The sequence below is a fragment of the Xenopus tropicalis genome, chromosome 6, assembly GCF_000004195.4.
Source record: "Xenopus tropicalis strain Nigerian chromosome 6, UCB_Xtro_10.0, whole genome shotgun sequence".
Lineage (NCBI taxonomy): Eukaryota > Metazoa > Chordata > Amphibia > Anura > Pipidae > Xenopus > Xenopus tropicalis.
Genome location: NC_030682.2, coordinates 91,830,013 through 91,857,419, shown reverse-complemented (window position 1 = coordinate 91,857,419; position 27,407 = coordinate 91,830,013). Strand labels below are relative to the sequence as shown.

General features: G+C 40.3%; 1 protein-coding gene across 1 annotated transcript in view; it reads left to right on the top strand.

Annotated features, from left to right (window-relative positions):
* The first annotated feature begins 643 nt into the window (after window positions 1–643).
* Window positions 644–27,407, top strand: part of ranbp9 (RAN binding protein 9) — a 45,479-nt gene continuing 18,715 nt past the window's right edge. Inside the window, 2 exon segments of the mRNA NM_001044512.1 lie at window positions 644–783; window positions 19,868–19,979. Of these exon segments, the coding sequence (NP_001037977.1) occupies window positions 648–783; window positions 19,868–19,979 (248 nt within the window). The 5' untranslated portion in view covers window positions 644–647.

Below are 27,407 nucleotides of genomic sequence, written 5' to 3'. Positions count from 1 at the left end.
GGATATAAGGCAAGCAATTAAAGTTATTCAGCTGGCAAACAAGATATTCAAGAAATACGGATTTAATGGAATTTGTTGAATCATCTGGTAACCTTACTAGGTAATAATTACCTGAAACAAATATTTCTATTGATCTGATTTTCAAGCTGATGGAACGCACAAGTGTGTGGAATTCAAGGCTGTAACACAAGAACCTATATACAAAATAGAGCATCAATGAGTATATGGCATAGTGTGCCTGTTTGTTTCATTGTGTATTTGCGTGCCTCGGGTATAAAATGAAATAAGCAGCTGTGGCTGTGGTTTTATTACATAACATCATATTAAAAGTATAGCAAGCGAAAGAAAATATATTTATAGCATGTTATAGCGCCCACATATGCTGCAGCGTTGTACAAAAAGCTATAACCCGTTAAAACATAGACGCACACAAAAACAAAGCAAACCAAAACAAATGGGCTGGCTTTCGTGCTGACAGCAGCCACACATGATGTATACGTGAGCCTAGGGGCTGCGCACAAGCCCGTGTATGTCCCTGCATAATGAGTGTGCATATGTGTGACATAGTGTCCTGTGGGCGGCTCCTTCTGCTTCCTGTGCTCCGCTCGGCCCCCGTGTGGTAGTGTCTTGTTGTGTTGTTGTGTCTCATGTCGTCTCCTCCTCTACACGGGCTCTCTTCGGGTGGTCACCTCTCCCGGGACCCACCGCCTCGGTCATGGAGCCCCCGGGACAAGTGCAGCTATTTGGGCCTGTCTCACGGCAACCTGCGAGTCCACTATAAAGGTCAGCAGCCTCCGCGGCGGGTAGCGAGGGGGGGCAGCCGGGGTAGATTGTGTGGGGTGGGAGGGCTCACATAGAGATCGTCGTCGGCGGAAGGGGGTATTAAACGGCAGAAGAGGGTAACATACCTTAGTGTGGTTTTAGGGGTGAGGGCAACCGATACAAAAAAGGGGTGATTCTAAGGTGACGATGGGCCCAGGAAGGGCCCATGGCGGCAGAAGGAGGGGGAGGGCAGGCTCGGTGAGCTGGCTAAGATGGCTCCCCCCGTCAGTAAGTAGCCCCCTGTTTAGTGTATAGCTGGGGAGCCGTTTCCATGTGAATAATGCCTTTCCTGTGTTTACATCTCAATCCCTTTGTGCTTAGATGAGAAGGAAAATCTGAGAAGAGCTGTCAGTAGTGTCATTAATGTCCAACCTGCGCCCCAGCTTTGCTACAGCTCCCACCATTCCCCCCACATTAGCCTGCCGGTGGGTGCTGGAACCTGTAGTTTAACACAGCTGCAGGGCCCTAGCTTGGATATCTCTGGCTTTAACTTATTCACTGGCTGACTAGGCCATCCTTTGTACTAGTGCACATTAATCACTGCTGAAATGACCATATCCTCACATACACTTGCCCAGAGAAATGTTTGATTTCCTTGATAGATAACTGATATTTCTCTGGGGAACCCCCCCCCCCCAGGCTGCAGTGGGTTCATACTAACTAAACTGAATAACATGATTAATTGTGCTAATGATTGCTTGTTGGGTGACCAATGCCCCAGGTTGGCACAGCAAAGTCAGTTAAAAGTAAACCATTCTTAAATTTGCTGTTTAATGGACCAGTTGTCTAATTAAAGGCTCATTTATCCTCACATTAATTATATATATGTACAAGTTAGTAAGTGCATGTTTGCGGACATACATGTGTATGCCTATGTAACTGCACTCAACCCCAACCCGCTCCTTCTCAAGCTACTTGATGGGCCTGCCATTATCTGCCATTTTTATAGCAATAATGTCAGTGAAGGGGTGGGACAGCAAAATGGCGCGATAAAGGGGAGGGGTCCAGCTTGAGTTCTGTCTCACAAACCACCTAAACCCACACCTGTAGTTCAGTTTTTCCATCTGACTGTGCCCTTTGCTTACATTTGCGTGTATATATATTTTTTTATATTGACCACCTGTTTTTATAAATTTTGCCAACCAAAAGGCACCATGCGATTAGAATCTATGAATACGATTTGCTCTAACAAGGCGATGTATTAAGACCTGTGGACTAATCAAAACATTGCTTGGCCCAACAGATCTCTTCTGATTCAGATAAATAGTTGCCCAGCACCTGCTGCTAATGCTTGAATGAACCAATTGGGCATGGAGGTCTGTCTTTTGCCTATTTTGGGAATGTAAAATAAAATAACACCTTCTGCCATCTTGACTATTTCTGCTTTATATTCAGCTATATCTTGCAGATCCATAAACATTGTTTAAGTTATTCTTAAACAATGCCAGTGCCTTGTAGACAGTTTCAAGCATCCACCACCTATTTTGCTTTGAAGTCTTTCATGATGTTGCATTTCTTCCACAATTCCTTCCTTCTTAGGGCAGTGGGACAAATGGTAGTCTGAGACATTTTGCCCATGGTGATTTTTTTCTCTTTGAAAAACTCATTTTCAAAATGTTCTTCTAAAAATGAAAACTCCAGCATGTGTGCTTTTCTGGTGATTCTAACCTGAAAATACTGGATTGACCTTAGCCAGCAGAACGTTTTACACAGCCTGTTCAACATATTGGCAACCCCCTGATCTAATATTGATCAGGGAGGGCACTGTTTTGTGCCAAGACAAGGTACCTCTGTAGCCAAAGAAATCATACTTAAGCTTGGCACTGAACTTATCTCATGCCACAATAGAAGCTTCCCAGAAAATTCCACTTTTTATGAAATTTTATCGCGGACATCAAGTACTACTCATTTAATCAGTTTGCAAAGGTTGGCCAGAGGTGTGCAAAGCAGTTAGCCATGTAACGCATCTACGCTTCAGTAGGGTCCCGATTTTACTCTTAGCCCAGATAGTATAACAAAGAACCATGCAGATACTGTGATTTCCAATCCAGTCAAGAGAGGCTAAATCGCTAGATTTTTGAGTGTTAAGGAAGCAAATCGTTATAGCCATAACATGAGGTAGTTTGCCATTTTGAATTAGTTGTATATAGGTCTTGATGTATAGGTGCTCGGCTACACATGAATATTATCTTACAACTGCCTTTGTCACACTTGTGTTGCCATTGAATTCTGGGGGGTTGATTTCTTTGTGAATGGTAGCTTTGTGTGTCTTTACACTAGACGGCAATACTTGGTCCCTTCTGGGATACTCTGCATTCAGCCTTAGCCTTTTTAGCCAACGTTCATGATAAAATGGACACCACATGTTTACAGATCCCTTAGGGCTGCAATTGTAAGTAATTGTTACTTTAACTTCCTAAACCTGACTGTTTTGCTAACATGACTGTCCCTGCTCAACCTGTCAGTTATAGCTTCTAATGCTAACCGACTCCTTCTGCACAAATATGGCAGCCCCCTCATAGAGATATCAGAGAATTTTAAGGCTTAAAAAATACTTTTAAGGCCAAATTATAAAGAGCAAAGACTGGGTCATGATGATATTAAAAAAAGATTTAATTTCTGGTGTTGGTGTCTCTTTAATGTCAGGCCCAGGCTGGCAGGGTATGGATTCTGGCAAATGCCAAAGGGGCTTTAAAGGAACAGTAACACCAAAAAATGAAAGTGTTTTAAAGTAATTAAAATATAATGTACAGTTGCCCTGCGCTGGTAAAACTGGTAAGTTTGCAACAGAAACGCTACTATAGTTTATATAAATGAGCTGCTATGTCAACACGGGGGCAGCCATTGAAGCTGGGAAAAAGGAGAAAAGGCACAGGCACATAGCAGATAACAAATAAGCTTTGCAGAATATAATGGGGTTTTATCTGTTATCTGCTAAGTAACCTGTGCCTTTTCTCCTGTAAATGGCTGCCCCCGTGGCTACACAGAAGCTTTATTATATAAACTATAGTAGTCTTTCTAAGGAAAACACACCAGTTGTACCAGTACAGGGCAGAATTACATTATATAGTAATTACTTTTATACACTTTCATTTTTTGGTGTTACTGTCCCTTTAAGATGCCATAGTCACTATTTATTGGGCTGGTGGGGGGCTAGATGGGCCTTTCTGTACCTTATATGTCAGGGCCTAATTTGAATTCCAGTCCAGACCTGGTCAGGCCTCATCTCTTTGTATATAAACAAGTATATAAACAAATAAAATTTAGTCCCACTTGGCATGTAGGACCATAAGCTTTTTTATTTAGCCATACCACAAGTCAATATTTATGGGGGATATGATTCCCATCACATTAAGCACTGTGCAGAGCTGTGTACATAAGTAGCACTATATAAACAAAAATATACATACATGCATAAGGAAGACACTATTTTTGCTTGTTTATACCCCTTTCTTCACTTCAGCTGAACCCCCCCCCAAAAAAAATGCCACTCAATGCAATTTGTGCTTAGCACATAGTAAACTGCCCATGAATCCTTCCTGTAGTGTACGCTATTGCTTTTAGAATTTTTTTTTAATCCTACAAAATTCTGTGCATTGTTTTAGTCAACTAAACACAGTGGCAGTGCAGGAAAAACTGGATCTTTCTTCAGTTTAGTTCTCGCACAGAAGACGGTGATAATTTCTTGCGGCATCCCTAATGATCAGCATTCACTATTTCTCTGCACTGACATGCTTTGGAGGACAAAGGAGGCATACCACAGCTTTAATGAAATAGAATGACCTATGAGTTTGAAGCTTAGATCTTTCTTACTTTGCATTCATTTAACTTCCATCATTTTAATCATTCAGCTAAAATTTTTAAACAGAATAATCAGTTTGATCTGTAGCTAGTATATGTTCGTTTATAAACATATCTGGGATGGTATCCCATGACCATGACCAGACAGCAATTTTGTCAAGAAGGAAATACAAACAACAGCTCCTAAGGAATTCACTTTTAAGTTAAAATCTGGCTTGCATCAATGATTGTACCACATTTATCAGTATAAAAAGGTCCAGATACAGTTTCATAATGGTAAGGTGAAATTGGGTACCCCCTATTTGCCTTTTTGAAATGAACTCATTCAGTTCGACATACAGAAAGGGGTCATATTATATTACACAGGCATTGATTCATCAGATTAAAGGAAATTGTGTCTGCTTGTATGAACCGTCTCTCCACCCCCTTTAGGCTCACATTGTAATCTAACCTCTCCCACTTCTTGTTCCATTGTGAAGCAATGGATTCTGGGATATGAAGTACCTTGGTTTTCCATAGTGGGTTGGCCATGTGTTCTCTGGAAGCACCTGTATAAACATTGTACTTTTCTTTTAGTTACATGGAAAACAGTTGCAAGTACAGGTATGGGATCCCTTATCCTGAAATCCACTATCCAGAAAGTTGCGAATTACGGAAAGGCCATCTGCCATAGACTCCATCATAAGCAAATAATTCTAATTTTTAAAAATGATTTCCTTTTTCTCTGGAATTACTTGTACTTGATCCCAACTAAGATATAATTAATCCTTATTGCAGGCAAAACCATCCTATTGGGTTTATTTTGTATTTAAATAATTTTAAGCAGACTTAAGTTACGGAGATCCAAATTGCAAAAAGATCCCTTATCTGGAAAACCCCAGGTCCCGAGCATTCTGGATAAGAGGTCCAATACCTGTATATTATGTATGGAGAGAAATTGTGAAAAATCTTTGGTTTTGACATTTGGTTTTTAGATTGTTGCAGATTTGAACAAAATGTAAACTTTCTTTTTCCAGAATGCTCGAGACCTTGGGTTTTCTGGATAAGGGTCTTTCTGTAATTTGGACCTCCATACCTTAAATCTGCTAAAATTAATGAAACCCAAATTTATATGAGATGACCTTCCCATAATTTGGAGCTTTATGGATTACTGCTTTCTGGATATCAAATTCCATACCTGTATTACATGTGATATAATTTTCAAGTATTTGATTAGTTTTCCTGATAAGCTTTTCTAGTCCCTTCTACTGTTAAAGGGGTGTTCACCTTTAAGTTAACTTTTAGTATGTTGTAGAAAACCCTATTCCTAGCAAATTTGCAGTTGGTTTTCATTGTTTTTTATAGTTTTTGAATTATTTGCCCTCCTCTTCTGCCTCTTTCCAGCTTTCAGATGGGGGTCACTGGCCCCAGTAGCCAAAAAACTAATGTTCTGTGAGGCTACAATTTTATTGTTATTGTTACTTTTTATTATCTTTCTATGAAGTTTCTCTTCCTCTTAAATTCCATCTCTTGTTCAAACCACTGCCTAGTTACTAGGGTAAATAAGACCCTAGGAACCAGATGGCCACTAAAATCAAATTGAGAAGACCAACTGCAAATTGGCTCAGAATAGCAAAAGTTAATTCAAAGGTGCATTTTTGAAGAAGAGGAGCACCAGCCTGGGGTAACAGGTAAGCGGCTAGGATCACTGGGGGTGTCTAACAACTTGGCACCCTCCAGGGACATTATCTTTTCTTGTTATTTAAGACAAAACTCCAGTCTACCTGTCACTGCTCCTTATATTATTGAATGTAAGCTTGATTAACTTGGTGTCATGGTTTGTTGTCACCATTCCATGTTCATCCATTAGGGTGGTGTTAATTCAGTAGTAGTAGTAGTAGTAGCAGCAGCAGTTAGAGGTAGACAGGGGTATTTTGAATTCTACTGTTCTCTGCTAGAAGGCCAAAACAGCATTAACTTTTAAATCTCTGCCTAACAGTAGTTAACAGTTGGCTAATGTTGCTCACTGACATAATTCAGCCAGCTCAAACAGGAGGTGTAAATTATACTAGGCTGAAAATGCCCCATGTGGTCTCAGCCCTTAGGAACACCGAGTGTTCCAAAATTGCTGACTTGGCTAGAAGCTCTAGGCCTGTTTTATTTAGACTGACAACAGCTGAATGCATGGGCTCGGAGTAGGCTGTTTAACATACTTGCTGACACCACAGGACGGTGTATAGCATCACTCAGCACCTGGCGCACTGAAGCAAGTTGTCCCAAGTGGTGCCCACCTGCCACCACCTGGATGTTCAGCTGTATTCAGTGGGCAGTTGTAACAGGTGATCAATGGCATTTTTTACTGCTGCGATTTTCCCTGAAAGCACTGCAGTGTTCAAAGTGCCATTATTCTATAGGTCTCTATAGGTGAGCAGAGCCAAAGTGTTATTTGCACTTTATCTAAATGACTTTCATTGTGTACAGACACTTCTTTGTTGTTATCACTAACTTGTTGCAGATTTGTTTCTCTGAAAGTGATAAAGCAGGGCAGTATTTGCCTATAAGGGTGAAGACACATGCATTGATTAGTAGCTGCGACTTTTTAAAAAATCACAGCAACTTATCCGCGCAACGCAAAACCACCCATGTCATTAGTCGCAGCAACTTCTGCCCTATGGTGGGACCGTCGCTGTAAATAGTCGCAGCAACCTCCTCCTTTAAACATTGTGCTGAAGCTGAAATCAGCTTGAAAAAGGAACTAAAATGTTCTGAAAACTTGCTATGGTTATCTTAGGCAATAAAGGTATCACTTTTATACCACTTTTGTTATTCTTCATTTCCGAAGGGTTGCCCTGTAACATTTTGACTGGCTAGCACTGCACATCAACTTTCCTTGCACTCACATAAATCTACCACTTAGGGTGATGGCACATTGGTCTTTTTCTCTGCTGGTGCAGATCTGTTGCCTTCTGTCCCCCTTATCTGTGTACACGGATAAGGCCCCCATACATGGGCCGATAGAAGCTGCCGATATTGGCGACATCGCCAAGCGAGCGGATCTGCCCGTGTATGGCCAGCTATAGGCTCGGGATCTCCCTGTTAGTGCAGAGTGACTTTTGCTGTGAAACTATGAAATTATGCATTTGTTTTGCTGAAATATGTGCGCTAATGAGCCACATTCTATGTCTGTCATTGTCATTGTACACAGATAGAGGCGGCAGGCAGCGGATTAGAGAAAGTGACCCTGACACCACCGCCTTAAAAAAGTGTAGTACCAACCACTTTGTTTCAGTAAATGTTTTATATTTTTCCTTAAATATGTAGATCCAGCGCTCCCAATCCAAGGAGAACTGGAAGCCAGGTTGTTTCTACAGAGAATAATGGATCCAGTGGTGACTCTGTACTTTAGAGCTGCTGCATCTCCAAGAATACAGCTTTTTAACCAAAACAAAATGGATGTCCCATGGTGTCAGAGTTTCATGACTTTAAAAAAAAGGTTTTAATAATAATAATAATAATAATGTTTCATTGTGTTATCGATCTTTCTTGTCTTGTAACATTGTCCATGATCCTGTGTGTATACAGTGGCTTGCAAAAGTATTCGGCCCCCTTGAACTTTTCCACATTTTGTCACATTACAGCCACAAAAATGAATCAATTTTTTTGGAATTCCACGTGAAAGACCAAAACAAAGTGGTGTACACGTGAGAAGTGGAACAAAAATCATACATGATTCCAAACATTTTTTACAAATAAATAACTGCAAAGTGGGGTGTGCGTAATTATTCAGCCCCCTGAGTCAATACTTTGTAGAACCACCTTTTGCTGCAATTACAGCTGCCAGTCTTTTAGGGTATGTCTCTACCAGCTTTGCACATCTAGAGACTGAAATCCTTGCCCATTCTTCTTTGCAAAACAGCTCCAGCTCAGTCAGATTAGATGGACAGCGTTTGTGAACAGCAGTTTTCAGATCTTGCCACAGATTCTCGATTGGATTTAGATCTGGACTTTGACTGGGCCATTCTAACACATAGATATGTTTTGTTTCAAACCATTCCATTGTTGCCCTGGCTTTATGTTTAGGGTCGTTGTCCTGCTGGAAGGTGAACCTCCGCCCCAGTCTCAAGTCTTTTGCAGTCTCCAAGAGGTTTCCTTCCAAGATTGCCCTGTATTTGGCTCCATCCATCTTCCCATCAACTCTGACCAGCTTCCCTGTCCCTGCTGAAGAGAAGCACCCCCAGAGCATGATGCTGCCACCACCATATTTGACCGTGGGGATGGTGTGTTCAGAGTGATGTGCAGTGTTAGTTTTCCGCCACACATAGCGTTTAGCATTTTGGCCAAAAAGTTCCATTTTGGTCTCATCTGACCAGAGAACCTTCTTCCACATGTTTGCTGTGTCCCCCACATGGCTTGTGGCAAACTGCAAACGGGACTTCTTATGGTTTTCTGTTAATGGCTTTCTTCTTGCTACTCTTCCATAGAGGCCAACTTTGTGCAGTGCACGACTAATAGTTGCCTATGGACAGATTTCCCCACCTGAGCTGTAGATCTCTGCAGCTCGTCCAGAGTCACCATGGGCCTCTTGGCTGCATTTCTGATCAGCGCTCTCCTTGTTCGGCCTGTGAGTTTAGGTGGACGGCCTTGTCTTGGTAGGTTTACAGTTGTGCCATACTCCTTCCATTTCTGAATGATCGCTTGAACAGTGCTCCGTGGGATGTTCAAGGCTTTGGAAATCTTTTTGTAGCCTAAGCCTGCTTTATTTCTCAATAACTTTATCCCTGACCTGTCTGGTGTGTTCTTTGGACTTCATGGTGTTGTTGCTCCCAATATTCTCTTAGACAACCTCTGAGGCCGTCACAGAGCAGCTGTATTTGTACTGAGATTAGATTACACACAGGTGCACTCTATTTAGTCAATAGCACTCATCAGGCAATGTCTATGGGCAACTGACTGCACTCAGACCAAAGGGGGCTGAATAATTACGCACACCCCACTTTGCAGTTATTTATTTGTAAAAAATGTTTGGAATCATGTATGATTTTCATTCCACTTCTCACATGTACACCACTTTGTATTGGTCTTTCATGTGGAATTCCAATAAAATTGATTCATGTTTGTGGCTGTAATGTGACAAAATGTGGAAAAGTTCAAGGGGGCCGAATACTTTTACAAGCCACTGTATCTAAAATTCATACAATGCAATTGATCAATGCATATTCTTTGGCCCTGTGTTTTTTATAAGTAGTTTATTCTGCTCAAGTTCATACATTTTCAAGGTTTTTAGTTATAGGTTTATCACTGGGCACATCCAATGATTCTAGTTGCTTACCTGTTACCCTGGGTTGGCACCCCTCTTGTTCAATAAATGAAACTGCATGGGGTACTAATTCTCTCAAGGCCATTTTTGCTGTGTCCCTGGCATATGCTGCTCATGGGCAGTACAGACCTTGTACTGCACAGGGGCAATGTAGAGGATGCTGGGGAACTGAAACAATATTGTTGTGTTCCGGTACCTTGGTCTGGTTGGAAGAGGAGACCTGGTACCCCCAGTAATTCTACATTTCCTTGTCCTCTAAGCAAATTTATATGGCTAAAAACTGATGACAATAGCTTGGCTTGTGTTTATTTTCATTCTTCCTTTTATGCTGACAGCCATGCATTTACTTCTCTTCCTCCATTCTGTCTTCATTTCCCATATATCAGGTTACTAATCATGTTGCTGCTATGACAGCGTTAATCTGTACTCTGCATATTCACATGCTTTGCTCAGTGCTGTGTACGGATTCTTGAAACAATACATCTTTTTGCTTTTCGTGCTTTGTATGAAAGAGGTACTCCCATGTCTGTGAGATGCTTAGTCCAAGTGTAGTTATTCCTAGGGTAAACGAAACAGTCTATGTTTATTGTAATAATTTGCCTACTTAGGGCAATATTTCTTTGTGGTCTGTGTATAATCTTTCATTTTACCTTAGGACAGGAATGATTGTCGTAGCTTCCATTAATATAAATAAGTACATATATGTAGACAAATATGGCTCTCTTTGTAACTTACACCCATGTATTTTAATGAGCATTTACAGGAAAGTAGTGAAATGAATCCTAGTTATAAATAGACTCTGTTTTTCTTAGAAAACAGCATCATATGTTATCTATAAGTTATTAATGACTTGCTCATGTTCTTTTCTTTTTCCCTCAAATTAAATCTCCTACCACTTTGGCGGTTTTTGTACAAGAATAACCAGAATGGACCCACTTAAGGCGGCCATACGTAGCAATTCCGAACTTTTGTGCGACCACTGGTGACACGATAGGTCGTTCCCACCCTTCACTGACGTTCAGGGCTAAATCGTCAGATATGGAGGTAGAAACAATAGAAATTCTACCTCCACCTGCTGATTCAGCCCTGAACGTAGATTTTACTCAGGCGCCATCAAAATCTTTTAACCTGGCCGCTAGACAGATATCCACAGCCTTTTGCGATATCGGTCGCCTCTTAAGGTAACTATACATGCACTGGATATTGTACGAAATGAGGTTTCGTATGATATTATCGGTGCATTGTTGGCCAGCTTTAGAACTGAACTATACCATTATATTTACCTTTTTTCACAGTGGCCAAACATTGGCACATTCCAGTATGAGTCTATTATTTGGTATACAGACCAATTGATGATTACACATGTAGATGTCCAAATTGTGCTAGATGAATCAATAGCTCTGGTGTTGAATAACTGTCAGGTAACTTTGAGAGTTTGTGGTATGAGGCTGCACTATGCAGCAGATATGCTGACTGATGGCACAGGCACTGCAGGTTAGGCATCTCGAAAACTGAAATCTAGAAGCATAAACAGGCATAGGTTAGGGTCAGGAAACAGTAGCCAAAGTCAAACCAGAAATCACAGTAACAAGGTCTCTTACGGGGTTGTTTATTAATGTATTTTTTTTTCTGTTTCTCTGATTCAAACCTTTTAGGCCTAAAAATGATAAAAAACTGGGATAACAAATTTTTGCCATGTGTATGCTGGCGAGGACATGCAGAAGTCAATGGGCGATGTCCCTATCAAATTGTAAAATCTTTATTTTATTCATGGTTTTAGAGGTTTAAGGGTTTTTTTGTGTACTGTATATACTCGAGTATAAGCCGACCCGAATATAAGCCGAGGTACCTAATTTTACCTAAGAAAACTGGAAAAACGTATTGATTTGAGTATAAGCCTAGGATGGGAAATGCAGCCGCTACTGCTAAGTTTCAATAATAAGTTTTTTCTACACATCGTAAAGCAAAACTGATACCATAAGAAATTCCAATTATCAAAACTTCTGCTTACATGCAGGCACACGCGCCGCCAGCACCACCCCCCCCCCCCCCCGTGTGTCACCCGAGCACTGTCTCTTGTGGACTGCATGCAGGCAGGTCGCGCCGCCGGCATCAACCTCCCTCCCCAGTGTCTCTCCTACCAATGTGCACGTCGCCTGCATGTCACTCTCTGTCCTATGTCGCGCCTCCGGACACTGTCCCGAGCTCTCACAATCCTACCGAACTTACTAGTACCGGCGCATCAGTTGCAGGCACGTCACGCCCGAGTACCCTCCTCCCTCTGCGTGAGTGGGACGTGCCTGCAACTGATGCGCCGGTACTAGTAAGTTCGGTAGGATTGTGAGAGCTCGGGACAGCGTCCGGAGGCGCGACATAGGACAGAGAGTGACATGCAGGCGACGTGCACATTGGTAGGAGAGTGGTATGCAGTTGTTTGATTTCGAGTGCTTGGGCAACGCAGGGGGGGCTCTGGGGGGTTGCCGGTGGCTCAACGTGTCTGCATCCTGCCTGTAACTGATGCGCTGGTACTAGTTGACTCGAGTATAAGCCGAGGTGGGGTATGTTTCTGCACAGGTGCAGGGAACGGGGGGGGTGGGCTGTTAGTTTGTGAGCTGGACAAAGACGCAGGATGTTGGGGACGCATGCGCAGTAGAGATGGTGAGGGAAAGCGTATGGGCATCCCTTTTTAAAGATGGTGGCACCGTTCACTAAAACAAGTATGTAGTTTGTAGTAAGTGTATCTCTGTAAATCTTTCATTGGGCAAGCCAGAAATAGAGCATTTTTACACAGCAATAGTAGTACTATTTAATAATGCGCTTAATAGATTTTGACTTTCCTTGTCCTTTAAGCATTGAATAAACCTAGTAGGATTGTTTTGACTCCAATAAGGACTACTTATATCTTAATTGGGATCAAGTACAAGGTCCTGTTTTTATTATTAATTATTATTATTATTACTACAGAAAGAGGGAAACATTTTATAATTTGGTTAAAATGGAGTCACCTTCCTGTAATTCAGAACTTTCTGGATAAACAGTTTTTGGATAACTGATCTGATACCTGTACTGTATTTATAAAAATCTAATTTTCATACATCCACTTTCCTGAGCCCGAACAGAAAACATGTTGTGTATCATGTGCAGTCAGTCACTGTTTTTACTTTTTGCAACACATTTTGTTAAAAGCTTGGTAACTTGGTTGTATATTTCCAGCCGTTCCTTTAGGTTTGTAATAAATGGTGACCAGCTTTTAGGCTAAAGGCATATAGGGTCAGATTCAAATTCAATCATTTAATGAGAAAACTTTTATGGTTTCACTGAAAACAATTATAGTTAAAATTCGATTTTAAGAGGGAATATGTATTTTCCACAAATGCAGTTCAGTTTTTCCCATAGACTTGAATAGAGTTTTCGTGTGATAAACAGTGAGAAGTTTTTCTCACTGAATTGCATCTGGCTCCTTGGGAAAATTTTTAATTGAATCAGGACATAAGTTTTCTTTTTCACAGTGCCTCACAGATCGTGTGTGCTGTTGGATAGAACTATTTTATAAATGAAATTGTAAGCAAACAAGAATAAGTGCAGAGAGCAAGGAAACTGCTTATTGCCATTCAGTGCGTCATTTGTACAAGGGGCTTGCTGCCAGCCTCGGGTATTTCAGCTGAACTGTAAATTGACACTTGTTAATTCTGTTTAAACTTGGAATCACAAGGCAGAGTTCTAGTAGGAACGATTGAGAAACAGGGAACATTGGGTGTGACTGAATCATCATAAACTCTTATTGGCTTTCCTCTGCCATCTCAAAATTCTGACTCAGAAAGTCCATGACTGGTTTACTGTTCTTTGTAATGTGCTATTAATAACATGAGAACAGTCAGAGGTATGTGCTTTGTGTATTTTATACATTCATTGGCTATCGCTGATCTACTTGCGTTGAATAGATGAGTGTAGTGCCTAAATATGAAGTGTAATCTGTAAATGCTGACTAGAATTCAGTCTGCTCTTATTTTCCTTGGGAAACATGCTGCCCTACTATATAGTGGGTTGCTCTGATACCAACAGGGTAATTATAAACAAAAAAACTTACGTCCTTATCTGCAACTGAATGAATTCTATATTTCGAAATGCCTTTTCAGATAATACTTAAAGGAATAATATCATGGGAAAACATGTTTTTTTTTTCTCAAAACACATCAGTTAATAGAGCTTCTCCAACAGAATGCTGCATTGAAATCCGTTTTACACAAACAGATTTTTTTATATTTTATTTTGAAATTTTCACATGGGGCTAGCCATATTCTTCATTTCCCAAGATGCCGCAACCATGTGACCTGTGCTCTGATAAACTTCAGTCACACTTTACTTCTGAGCTCCAAGTTGAAGTGATATCACCCCCCTGCCAGCAGAACAATGGGAAGGTAGCAAGATAGCAGCTCCCAGTAGATATCAGAATAGCGCTCAATAGTAAGAAATCCATGGGACTCCTCCAGTTACATGGGAGTAGGAGAAACAAAAGGTTACCTGAAAGCAGTTCTAATGTGTAGCACTGGCTCCTTCTGAAAGCTCAGACTCAGGCACAATGCAGATGAGATGACACCAATAAAAAAAACCTAAAAAACTAAAAAAACATAAATGTGTTGGTTCAAGAATAAAATTTTAAATGGTAGAGTGAAATATTTGCCATGTTAACAGTGTAGTTTGGAAATAAAAAGTACATCATAAAAATCATGACAGTATCCCTTTAATTGAAAATACTGGTGCTTTTGCCTGATTTCCACTGCAAGTACACCCCTAATTTCTGTTCAGATGAATGGGGAACGATATAAAGTTTTTTTTTGTTTTTTTTTGGATTATTCCACAGCCATTGAGATATAAATCACCTTTAAACATCCAAGATCGCCCTGCATGCAGGTGCTTTTTATTGCAATGGTAGACTGTTTTTTTTTTTTTTTCACTTGTGTGGCCAACTTGTGCAACAAAGGTTTATTGGCCCATGCAGGAGGTTCTGCCAGATATTTATCGGACAGTTTTGTAAATCCTGTTGGTTTGGATCACTTATCTGGAAACCCGCTATCCAGAAAGCTCAGAATAACGGAAAGGCCATCTCTCATAGACTCCATTTTAAAGAGATACTGACACTAGAAATTAAACCTTTTTTTTTTTTTTTACATCTATCATAACATTGTCTTTGCATGACCTTCATTTTTGCCATAAAAGTATTTGCCCAATGCTTTTATATTACCTGTCTGATCCCCCATGTTCCCCTATAAGGGGGCTGCCATATTTGTCCAGCATTAGCTGCCATATTTGTCCAGGCCATTAGCATTAGAAGCTGTAACTGACAGGCTGAGAAGGGACAGTCAGGTTGGCAAAACAGTCTGGTTTAGGAACTTCAAGTAACAATTATTTACAAAAGCAAATCTCTCAGCAAAAATCAATCAATATGACCTATAGGCAACGTTTTATGTACATTCATATTTTAAGGAGTCATTTTTTAGTGTCCGTATCACTTTAATCAAACAATTCAAAATAATTAACCATATTTCCTTCTTCTTTGTAATGCTAAAACAATTGCTTGTACTTGATCCCAACTAAAGTTTAATTAATCCTAATGGTTTTCCTCTTATCTAGAAAACCGCAGGTCCAGAGCATAGGGCAGACAGAGTATGGTACACACAGGCGAAATAGGGCAGGCACAGAGGAAGCATAGTCCTGTGTGTGCCATACTCTGCCTGCCATATGCTGCCTGTGTGTGCTATACTCTGCCTGCCCTGTGCTGCCTGTGTGTGCCACACTCTGCCTGCCCAACCCTGCCTGTGTGCCATACTTTGCCTACCCTATCTTGCCTGTGTGTGCCATACACACAGGCAGCATAGGACAGGCTGTACATACAGTAACACAATGCTGGCACTGCTCCTACAGTCTGTCTGTGGTGTGAACAATGTGGGTACTTACAGTCTGAACCTGAGGTGTGAACACTGGAGGGACTAAAATGTGTCAACAGTACGGGGGATTACATATTTAAACAATACAGGGGTTTATAGCCTGAATCAATGCAGGAGATTACAGGTGTAGACAGCACAGTGGATTAAAGCCTGAATCTGAGGTGTGAGGCCAGTTAATCTGAGTCAGTCACAACAGACAGACAGGTGGGGGGCCGCGGCCCGCCAGTTGGACAGCACTGCTCTTGACCAATGCAATGCTTTACCCTGCACCCACACAAAGCACCTTCCATATATGTTGTTCTTACCATCCATTGGGCATCATATATCCTGTATACATGTGTATGTTACGTTTTGTATAAAAGAAATTTGCTGACGTGACCATTACATGACCTCTTGGTTCTTACTGTCTTACTTCTACTGGTACAGTGTTCACCGACAAAAGCATAAATAAAAACTATTTTAAAGATATAAAGATGGTTCTGCTCATTAGAGCTTATAGTCTAAAAGATCATTTATTCTCTAACTCCCAGTGTAGATACAGAGTTCTACATAATGAGCTTTTTGCCCTCTGAGCTGTCTGTCCCTCAGGTATTTAAAATAAGGGGTAAGTTTTTTTTATTTTGATAAAATCAGTCCCTCACTTCCCGCTTCAGGGTCCTAAAAGATAGAATTAAACAGTTTCTTACAGACAGTGTTAATTGCAAAACATAACAAAAATGATGTATTTTTCAAAATCAGAAAAAGACCTTTCCACATAAACATATAAATGTATCCAGTTTAACAGTACGGAAGTCCCATTGTGCCAAAGTCATACAGTTATTAGAGCTCTCTTGTCTTATTGCTGACGGGGAAAGAAACCAGATCCTTGTTTCTGCTACTTTGTGTCTTGTACCTTTTGTAATGGAATCCTGGCTTCTACAGAGTGGAATAACCTTCACATGTTTGACTAACAAGATTATATATAGGAGGGTGTTTATTAACAAACTGATATTCAAAGAGGCCTTGGTTATGTTAACTATAAATGTTTTTGGGCACATCCCTTTGGGGGTATCTTTGTTTATTTTTTTCAGTGCAGCAGCAAGTCATGGATTTGGTGCACCGGGAACATGGGGTGTTACATACATTAGCAAAGTGCTGGCGGAGCTTTAAAAATGTATTGGCTGCATCAAGCACAGAGCTATAATGCATGCTGCATTCTTATGCATCTGATGCAGGCACTGCTTTTGTCAGCGTGCCAGCAGTGAGTCTCTCATATATTTAATACTCCCTGCTTTAATGCAGACCAAATTATTACTAATAATCCCTGCTACTAAAGTGTGATATTCCTCTTTTTAACTCAGTTATTTTTTCTGTGACCATAGAGTCTCTAATGCCAATGAGAGTAATTTAGTGTGGCTGGGCACCTAGGCAGTTACAGCTCTGGGGGATATCCATATGTGACTATGTGCAGCAGCAGGGAGTAGAATTCTAGCTGGGAGCAGTATCTGTTTGTTTTCATCAAACACACAAGCGTATGTTTAAAAGGAATAAAATAATCTTGAGTTTATGGTATTTTCATAGTAATGTATCAATTGCTTAGTTGCTTTGATGGCTCACAAGTTTATTTTTGTTTGTAAGGGAATACATAAATCATAATAAATGTGACTTCACATGATACTACTAATCTGTACATAGTAACATAGTAAGTTGGGTTGAAAAAAGACATAGGTCCATCAAGTTCAACCATAATGCCTATATATAACCTGCCTAACTACTAGTTGATCCAGAGGAAGGCAAAAACCCCATCTGAAGCCTCTCTAATTTGCCGCAGAGGGGAAAAAATTCCTTCCTGACTCCAAGATGGCAATCGGACCAGTCCCTGGATCAACTAGTACTAAGAGCTATCTCCCATAACCCTGTATTCCCTCACTTGCTAAGAATCCATCCAGCCCCTTCTTAAAGTTATATAATGTATCAGCCAGCACGACTGATTTGGGGAGGGAATTCCAGAACTTCACAGCTCTCACTGTAAAAAATCCTTTCCGAATGTTTAAATGGAACCTCCCTTCTTCTAAACGAAGTGGGTGCCCTCGTGTCCGTTGGAAGGACCTACTGGTACATAAAACATTAGAAAGGTTATTATATGATCCCTTTATATATTTATACATAGTTATCATGTCACCTCTTAAGCGCCTCTTATCCAGTTTCTTCATAACTGAGACTTTCCATACCCTTTACCAGCTTAGTTGCCCTTCTCTGGACCCTCTCTAACTCAATAATGTCCCGTTTGAGCACTGGAGACCAAAACTGAACAGCATATTCTAGATGGGGCCTTACCAGCGCTCTGTAAAGGGGAAGAATAACCCCCTCCTCCCGGGAATCTATACCCCTTTTAATACAGCTCAAAACCTTGTTTGCCCTTGCAGCTGCTGCCTGGCATTGCTTGCTACAGCCAAGTTTATTATCTACAAGGACTCCCTTCTCCATTATGGATTTGCCTAGTGCAGTCCCATTAAGGGTATACGGGGCTTGCATATTTTTACATCCCAGGTGCATGACCTTACATTTATCCACATTAAATCTCATCTGCCACTTAGCTGCCCAGATTGCCAGTTGGTCAAGATCCTGCTGCAGGGATGTCACATCCTGGATAGAATTGACTGGTCTGCAGAGTTTTGTGTCATCTGCAAACACTGATACATTACTCATAATACCCTCCCCTAAGTCATTTATGAACAAATTAAACAAAAGTGGACCCAGTACAGAACCCTGAGGGACCCCACTGAGGACCTTATTCTAAGTAGAGAATGTACCATTAACAACCACCCTCTGTACCCGATCCTGTAGCCAGTTTTCTATCCATGTGCAAACAACTTCACTAAGACCAATAGACCTTAGCTTAGAAAGCAGTCGTTTGTGGGGAACGGTATCAAATGCTTTGGCAAAATCCAAATAGATTATATCTACTGCATCCCCACTGTCCAGCTTCTTACTTACCACATCATAAAAAGCAATTAAATTGGTTTGACATGACCTGTCCTTCATAAAGCCATGCTGATTACTGCTCATAATGGCATTCTCCACTACATAATTTTGAATGTGATCCCTTAACAAGCCTTCAAATAACTTGCCCACCACGGATGTCAAACTTACAGGCCTATAATTACCAGGCTGAGATCTTACTCCCTTTTTAAATATGGGAATGACATTCGCCTTCTTCCAATCCCTAGGTACCATACCTGATGAAAGAGAGTCTGAGAATATCAGAAACAAGGGCCACTGCAATTCTGCCCCTAGCTCTCTCAGTGCCCGAGGGTGTATTCCATCTGGCCAAGGTGCCTTGTTTACATTTATCGTGTGTAACCCTTTAAGCACCATATCCTGTGCCAACCACTGTGTAGTTGGAGCTGAGGCAACAGTGAAGCTATTGGGTGGGACTTGGCCCACTGGCTCCTCTACTGTATACACAGAAGAAAAGAACTGGTTAAGCACATCTGCCTTTTCTGTATCCGCTGTAACCATATTGTTATTATAACTCAATGGGGCCACACCCTCAACCTGCATCTTTTTACTATTAATATACTTAAAAAACTTTTTGGGGTTAGTCTTGGCCTCGGCCGCGATGCGCTCCTCATTTTCTATCTTTGCGTTCCGGATTGCTGTTTTACAACACTTGTTATAGTGTTTATATTCATTAAACGCATCTACTGTCCCCTCTGACTTATATTTCTTAAAAGCTTTCCTTTTTTTCCCTATTAACTTCTTTACCTCAGAGTTAAGCCACATAGGGTGATTCTTAACACTTCTACTTTTTCTTATTAATGGAATGAATTGAGAACAGTAATGATTTAATATCATTTTAAATGACAACCATTTCTGCTCTGTGTTTTTATCAGAAAACATGTAAAGAGACCAGAAAAACCTGCACTCTAAATGGGGATATTATCTCAGGTTTCACAGTTGCTTTTTGTAAAGTGATATGCCAGTGCCTTAATCAGGATTTTTATTTTATTCTCCTTCGCAGGTCATGGGAAAACGTCAAAAGATGCTGCTTCGGTGCGCTCAACACACCCAATCCCAGCAGCTTGTGGGATCTTTTACTTTGAAGTAAAAATTATAAGTAAAGGTAGAGATGGGTAAGTAGGTGATACTTTGACTTTATTTATTAGTCTAATTATGCACTGGCCATTTTGATTGCCATGGTTCTCTTAGAAACAAGAATGGCAACCAACGCATCCTTTTCCTTTAGCAGCCACTTCCTATTCTTAAAGATAATGTTCACCCAACAACTGTTTTTGCATAAATGTAATTTTCAGCAAATTACTATTATCCATTTTTTAAAGATTTTCAGTTAGTTGTAAATGTAATTGCAGTTGAAAACCGTTTCTGCCTGCCCTTTACAAAATCCTACTTTCCTTTCCCTGTGCACTTATACCATTGGAACATTGTTTGGTAGTCAGGACTCCAGTTCCCTACAGTGCCTTGATTAACAGAAATGTGAACGAGAAAAGGCTTCATGGCAATCGGCTGGAGGACAGTTGAATTTATATATATAATATATTCATCAACAAATAAGCGCACTCCAGGGTCTTAGCTTAAAAACTTGATTTTTATTCCAAAATTGCCATCTGATCAACGTTTCGGCTCCGGCCTAGAGCCTTTCTCAAGATCCAAACGGCCATGATAAAACATCCTTATAAATACATCATAACTAAAAGGTGTATCCCAACCACTCCCACACTCGCCTCCCCCATTTCAAGGGGAAGTACATAAATCACCCAAAAGTAACAAACACAAAGTAATAATATCCCAATTGATAGCTCTATCTGGTATTAAGAAAACAACTGAATTGGCATTGCTCATTCAATCCCCTCGGGGCCAGAGTACCTAACTTCTTAATCCAATATGTTTCCCGTTGCAACAATATACGGGCTCTATCCCCCCCACGTCTTGGGGCTGGGACATGATCAATCCCAATATATTTAAAAGTTGGCAATCTGTGCCCCATCTCCAAAAAATGTTTTGCTACGGGTTTGATTGTCTTCTGATCGCGAAAGGCCGTGCTAATAGCCGACCTATGTCCATCCATACGAACACGGAGTGTAAGGTCCGTTTTTCCCACATATGATAACCCACAAGGGCAGGTTACCATATAGACTACATAGGTCATAGTACATGTAATATGTTGCCTAATTTTAATTTTTTGTCCTGTGTGCGGATGGTGAAAGTACTCACCGGGAGTCATGTACCTACATGACATACAGCTTGGACACCTAAAACACCCCGATTTATTCGGTTTAAGCCACAAAGGCCCCTGAGTCACATAGCTCTTAACTGGATCCGTCATGACCAATAGATCCCGTAAATTTTGTCCCCGTGTGTATGCCATAATAGGGGGTTTAGGACAAAGTTTTGCCAAATCCCGGTCAGCCCTCACTATAGGCCAGTTCTCTTTGACTAACCGGTTTATCTGAGTTGACGCAACATTAAATCTTGTTGTAAAAATTAGTTGGGACCTGCTATCAGTATTCTTAATAACCGGGGATCTCACCCTCTCTACAGCCGTATTGAGGGCCTTTTGTAGCACAGTGTCCTCATATCCCCTCTGTTTAAATCTCTCCCATATTTGATTAATTTGTTCCTCACACTTATCACTCCTGGAGTTGTTACGTAATACCCTACGTAATATGCCGGTAGAAGTGCCTTTCGAAACGAAAATAGTTTAAATTCAAACACAACTATTTAAACTATTTTCTACTGATAGCAGGTCCCAACTAATTTTTACAACAAGATTTAATGTTGCGTCAACTCAGATAAACCGGTTAGTCAAAGAGAACTGGCCTATAGTGAGGACTGACCGGGATTTGGCAAAACTTTGTCCTAAACCCCCTATTATGGCGTACACACGGGGACAAAATTTACGGGATCTATTGGTCATGACGGATCCAGTTAAGAGCTATGTGACTCAGGGGCCTATGTGGCTTAAACCGAATAAATCGGGGTGTTTTAGGTGTCCAAGCTGTATGTCATGTAGGTACATGACTCCCGGTGAGTACTTTCTCCATCCGCACACAGGACAAAAAATTAAAATTAGGCAACATATTACATGTACTACGACCTATGTAGTCTATATGGTAACCTGCCCTTGTGGGTTATCATATGTGGGAAAAACGGACCTTACACTCCGTATTCGTATGGATGGACATAGGTCGGCTATTAGCACGGCCTTTCGCGATCAGAAGACAATCAAACCCGTAGCAAAACATTTTTTGGAGATGGGGCACAGATTGCCAACTTTTAAATATATTGGGATTGATCATGTCCCAGCCCCAAGACGTGGGGGGGATAGAGCCCGTATATTGTTGCAACGGGAAACATATTGGATTAAGAAGTTAGGTACTCTGGCCCCGAGGGGATTGAATGAGCAATGCCAATTCAGTTGTTTTCTTAATACCAGATAGAGCTATCAATTGGGATATTATTACTTTGTGTTTGTTACTTTTGGGTGATTTATGTACTTTCCCTTGAAATGGGGGAGGCGAGTGTGGGAGTGGTTGGGATACACCTTTTAGTTATGATGTATTTATAACCCTACGTAATACCCTACCCTATTTAATTTCCAAATACCATTTTAATTATTTATTGGATAATATAATAATATAATATATATTGGAAAGTTGCTTAGAATTCAAGTTTCTTTTGTCATGCAAAAAATGTTTATTTTTGGGTGGACATCCCCTTTAAATGAGAAAAGGGCTGTCAATTGCAGAATCTTGTGCTAATAGATGGTAATTGCTCAGACACTGGCTGGCAGATTCCTCATGCAAATCCACTTAAAGGAAAAGTAACGCTAAAAATTTTTAACTAAAAAAAATCTATTCTACCCTCCCCCAATAATTGCCCTATCTTTAAAACTATTTGTTATTTGGAATGCTTTAGAAGAAAATACCTGTTAAACTTGTCTTCCGGTCATTTGAACAAAGCAGATATGGCCATGCAGGAGAAAGTATGGGGTGAAGCATCAACTATGCGGTGATCGATTGATCGAGCCTAGCCTGACTCCTTCCTATACAGGCATAGTGAACGCTTACCCTGAAACTTTCCCGGCATCGCCATATTGCCTTTGTTCAAATGACAGGAAGCCAAGTTTTTTTTACAGGTATTTTCTTCTAAAGCATTCAAAATAACAAATAGTTTTCAGGATAGGGCAATTATTGGGGGAGGGTATAATAGATTTTTTAGTTAAAATTTTTTAGCGTTACTTTTCCTTTAAAGACACAGGCATTAGCTTGGTTCTCACTCAACTGAATTGAAAAGCAGTGAAGATGGGAGCTTTGATTACACTTGTGATTACTCAATGTGATATTGATGTGTTCCAGATTTTTTACAAGAACCTGCTTCTATCACCCAGTAATTTTAATCACTTACCTGATACCCCAGGCAGGTGCTCATGTTAGCAGAAAACTGCACCGCCCTGGGGTACTTGCGAGGGAGCAGTACTGACTAGTAGGCAAAAGCTTGAAGTAACAAAGATAAACAATCTATATTTGCAGGCACTTCTATGAAAGTTCTTCTCGATCAACTGTAGTCACTGCTGCTGCTAAAGTGCAGCAAAACTCTGCGCAGCCCACTAGGGAAATGAGCAGAAGGGGTTCTGTGATCTCTGTTGGGACCTGATAATCATATATCTGATATTTGGTCCTTTCACTGCAGCTGTGCCACCCCCCACACTTCTTACTTATCCCAGTTATCCAGGTAGCACTACACATCACACATTTTGGATCTTTTTCTTTGTGTGCGCACACACACACACTTTTTGTATTTATTTTGTTGTTTTTGCCCTAACTGATTATTTTGCAATGTGACTGGTGGAGCAAATATTTAAACCACTGATCACACTATCTAATCAATTATTTTTAATATGATTTGCGGAGTGATTTCATTGAATACAAGAAATAAATGTAATTACACCAGTACGACTTTTAAGGTGGCGACACACGTAACGATTTTTGATCTTTCGGTCGCACAAAAGATGGTTCCAATCCGCCACTAACGTTCAGGGCTGAAACGGCAGATATGGAGGTAGAAACAATAGGATTTCTACCTGCTTCTGCCGATTCAGCCTGAAGGCAGATTTTGCTCAGACGCCTTCTATGGCGCCCGATCAAAATCTTTTAACCCGTCCGATCGGCGAGTCGACCGATATCAGCAGCCTCCTGCGATATTTGTCGTCTCGCCGACTTGCCATACATGCACCGAATATCGTATGAAACGAGGTTTCGTACGATATTATCGGTGCGTGTATGGCGAGCTTTAGCTATTGGTAAATTTTTATATATATTTTACTATATAAGATATGTTGGCTATCATTGTATTCGGATAAAATGTGCTGAAAATACTTAGGTGTATATTACAAAGTGACCTGTAATGAGACAATAAATTGGGTTAGTTGCGGACCTAAAGGTCGATTTCATAAAATCCACTTTGTTTAGCTGATGTTCATTAGCATGACCCAGAAAATTATATTATAATTATAATCTTTATTATAATCTTTCCCAGATATATATCATATCTGTGGTTTTGGGAAGCATAAATCAAGCTCATTGTATTTTTGTTTGCAGGGACCAGAGAGTACATGAAGAATGTAACACACTATTCATATTTTGGGTTCTCTAGGTAATAATTTGCATTTGTGGTATCAAACAATTCAGAAGGCAAGTGGCATTCATATTTATGATGTTTTGTCTTTCTGTCATAGAACATGTGGGAGAGCAGTTGCAGCAAAGTGCCAATTTGAGTACGTTTTGCCAAAAAATTGCTAATTATACAAAAGATTTGTTGCTTGGTATTCCTGTGTTCAAGGACATATAGCCATTTTGAATTCTAGGAAATGTAGTTTCCAAAAACACACAGATTTGTAGAAGGGACTTACTCTTGGGGGCTTTTACATCAAGTCAGATCCGGGCTTTATCTTGTACTGCCAGTGACTGAATATACATGTGCACTATTAAGAAATATTTACCCCTTTTGGTTTTATTGCGTCAGTTTATTGTTATTGACTTTTTGTAACATAAAATATGCTTTTTTTCTATTGCAGTAGAATTTGGTTTTGTACTGCTGTGTACAAGTCTGGAATCAAATGTACAGTACGTATATTTGACAATGGTGGGCAAAACTGATATGGAGCTTTGCAAATCAGTTGTATTGTCATGCATATAAAGGTGGCCACACACGTGGCGATTTTTTGTTCAATCGCCACTAACCGTTCAGGGCTGAATCGGCAGATAAAGAGGTAGAAACAATAGGATTTCTACCTCCTTCTGCCGATTCAGCCCTGAAGGCAGATTTTGCTCAGGCACCTTCTATGGCGCCTGATCAAAATCTTTGAACCCGCCTGATCGGTGAGTCGACCGATATCGGCAGCCTCCTGCGATAACAGTCAACTCAGCGACTTGCCATACACGCAACGAATATCTTACGAAACAAGGTTTCCTACAATATCATTGGTGTGTATGGCCAGCTTAAGAATATACTTACATTATATTTCTCTATTATGAAAACTTTATTTTTGTGTACCTTGGGCGCATGTATCTTGTTACAGAAATGTGATGTAACAAGTTTTTCTCTTAAAACTAATAGTCCTCCTAATTAACATCTTTATCTACAGTAAAAGAACCCAAAATGTAGCAAACTGCATGACTGTTGGTAGCTACATGTTTGGAAAAAGTCAGCTGCCACATCTTAAAATAGAATGAACATGCTTTACAATTCTATTGCCCCAATATGTTGCCAGCACTGCCTAGCCCTTGTCGTTCAGCTATCTCTTCAAGCTGATGTCTAGAGGTGCAGACAGTCCTAGACTCGTGAGCAGGAGAGTCCTGTTAATGTACTGTAAAGAAGCATCTTGCAACGGAAACAAATTTGCTCCTTTCTGTGCAGCTTACTAACTGAATTAAGTACATGGGTCAATGTGGTACGGCCTCGGCCATCAATCAGTCCCCGGGCTGAACGGACATTGGCCAGAGCATCTGATGACAGGAAGGAATTAAACTGCTTGCAATCCTTGATCATTGTCTCTGTACAATCCTGAGCTCACTGTTTCCGGATAAGGGATCCTCTACCTGTATATAGATCAGCCAGCAATTATCTGCTATCAACCAGCAGCCAATGCTTATCCACAGCCTTGAAAAAAAACAAAAACATGATGTAACTAGTATTTCATTAAAAGTAAATTATATTATTAAAAGTGTTTTATAACGTGATAAGATTTAATGGACAGTGTACACACTGCAGTAAGTGTAAAGTATGGTAAAACTATGTGCCAGCTATAAAGAGGCACTTGGCTTGCAAAGTTGCTTAATGTGGTTGGTGTGCAGTCTATTTTACCCAGTTTCATTTTTACATGAACTGTTCCTTTAATGGTATTTCTAACCCATTGTGCCGGTGTTACCCAATGCTAGAGATCTACTGTGCCATAATCTGTTTTTATTCCAAAGAATGAGACAAGCTGGCGTGCAGCCCAGAGAACAGAAGAAGGGTGTAGGGGCATCTTTGAGTGATGGGGACAGAACCACAGAACCAGTAGGGATGGTGTTGACAGACACAACTCACTGGTAAAATTCAGAGAGATACTGAAATCAGAACTGGTTAGCGTGCAGTACTTTTATAGCAGCAGCAGTTGCACTGTGAAGAAGGTCCCCACCGTGAGGAGCTTACAAGAATACTAAGAATGAGTGAGCTTACTAATGAATATCTCCTCTGTTGCAATTTGTTCATGGGATTTTCTGCTATTACATTCAGTTAAGCAAATTGCCCCCCATATTAGTTATTACCAAACCCATAGATTCCCCCTCTTGTGTCAGAGGTCTGTAGTTCAGTCTGAAATGTGTTAATGGCAAAGGCCAGATATGGTGTTTAGGGTGCCTAATGTCTATGTCTTTTGTGAACAGAAAGAACCCAGGCTGTGCTAAAGATTCCTGTGCAAGAAATTATGCATCTTTTTTATGCAAAACTTTGCAGTAGGGTTACCAGATCATTGAATATTCAGGGACATGTCTAATAAATACATTAAAATGGCTAATTAATCCAATATTCCATTAGCATTTGCTAACAAACATTACAATATGAAATGTTCTAGCAGGCTAGATTGTGTCAATCTTCATATTGCTTTAAAAGTTATTTGTAAATGTAATTGCTATTAAAAATCAGCATTTGCTGAACTCCTGGTTGTTACTTTTTAAAGTGTTGCAAAGGTCGATCTCCTCCCCCAAGACAGGTCTGCCAGTCTGCTAGCTTTTGTTACATTGTTTAAAAAGTCAGAGCCACCTGGCGGAGAATAGAAAAAGACAGAAAAACACTGCATTTATTAGAAAATGTACATACAATACCATTACAAATTTGTAATGTATATTGCAAAGTTGCTTAAAATGTTTTCTTTTATTAGGCAAAAAAAAAATAAATAAATCACATTTTGGGTAGATGTGTCCTTTAATGTAAAGCACTAAAAGAAATGATAATAAAAAGTCAGATAAAAGTAATTTCATTTAATAGCGCATGTGAGGTGT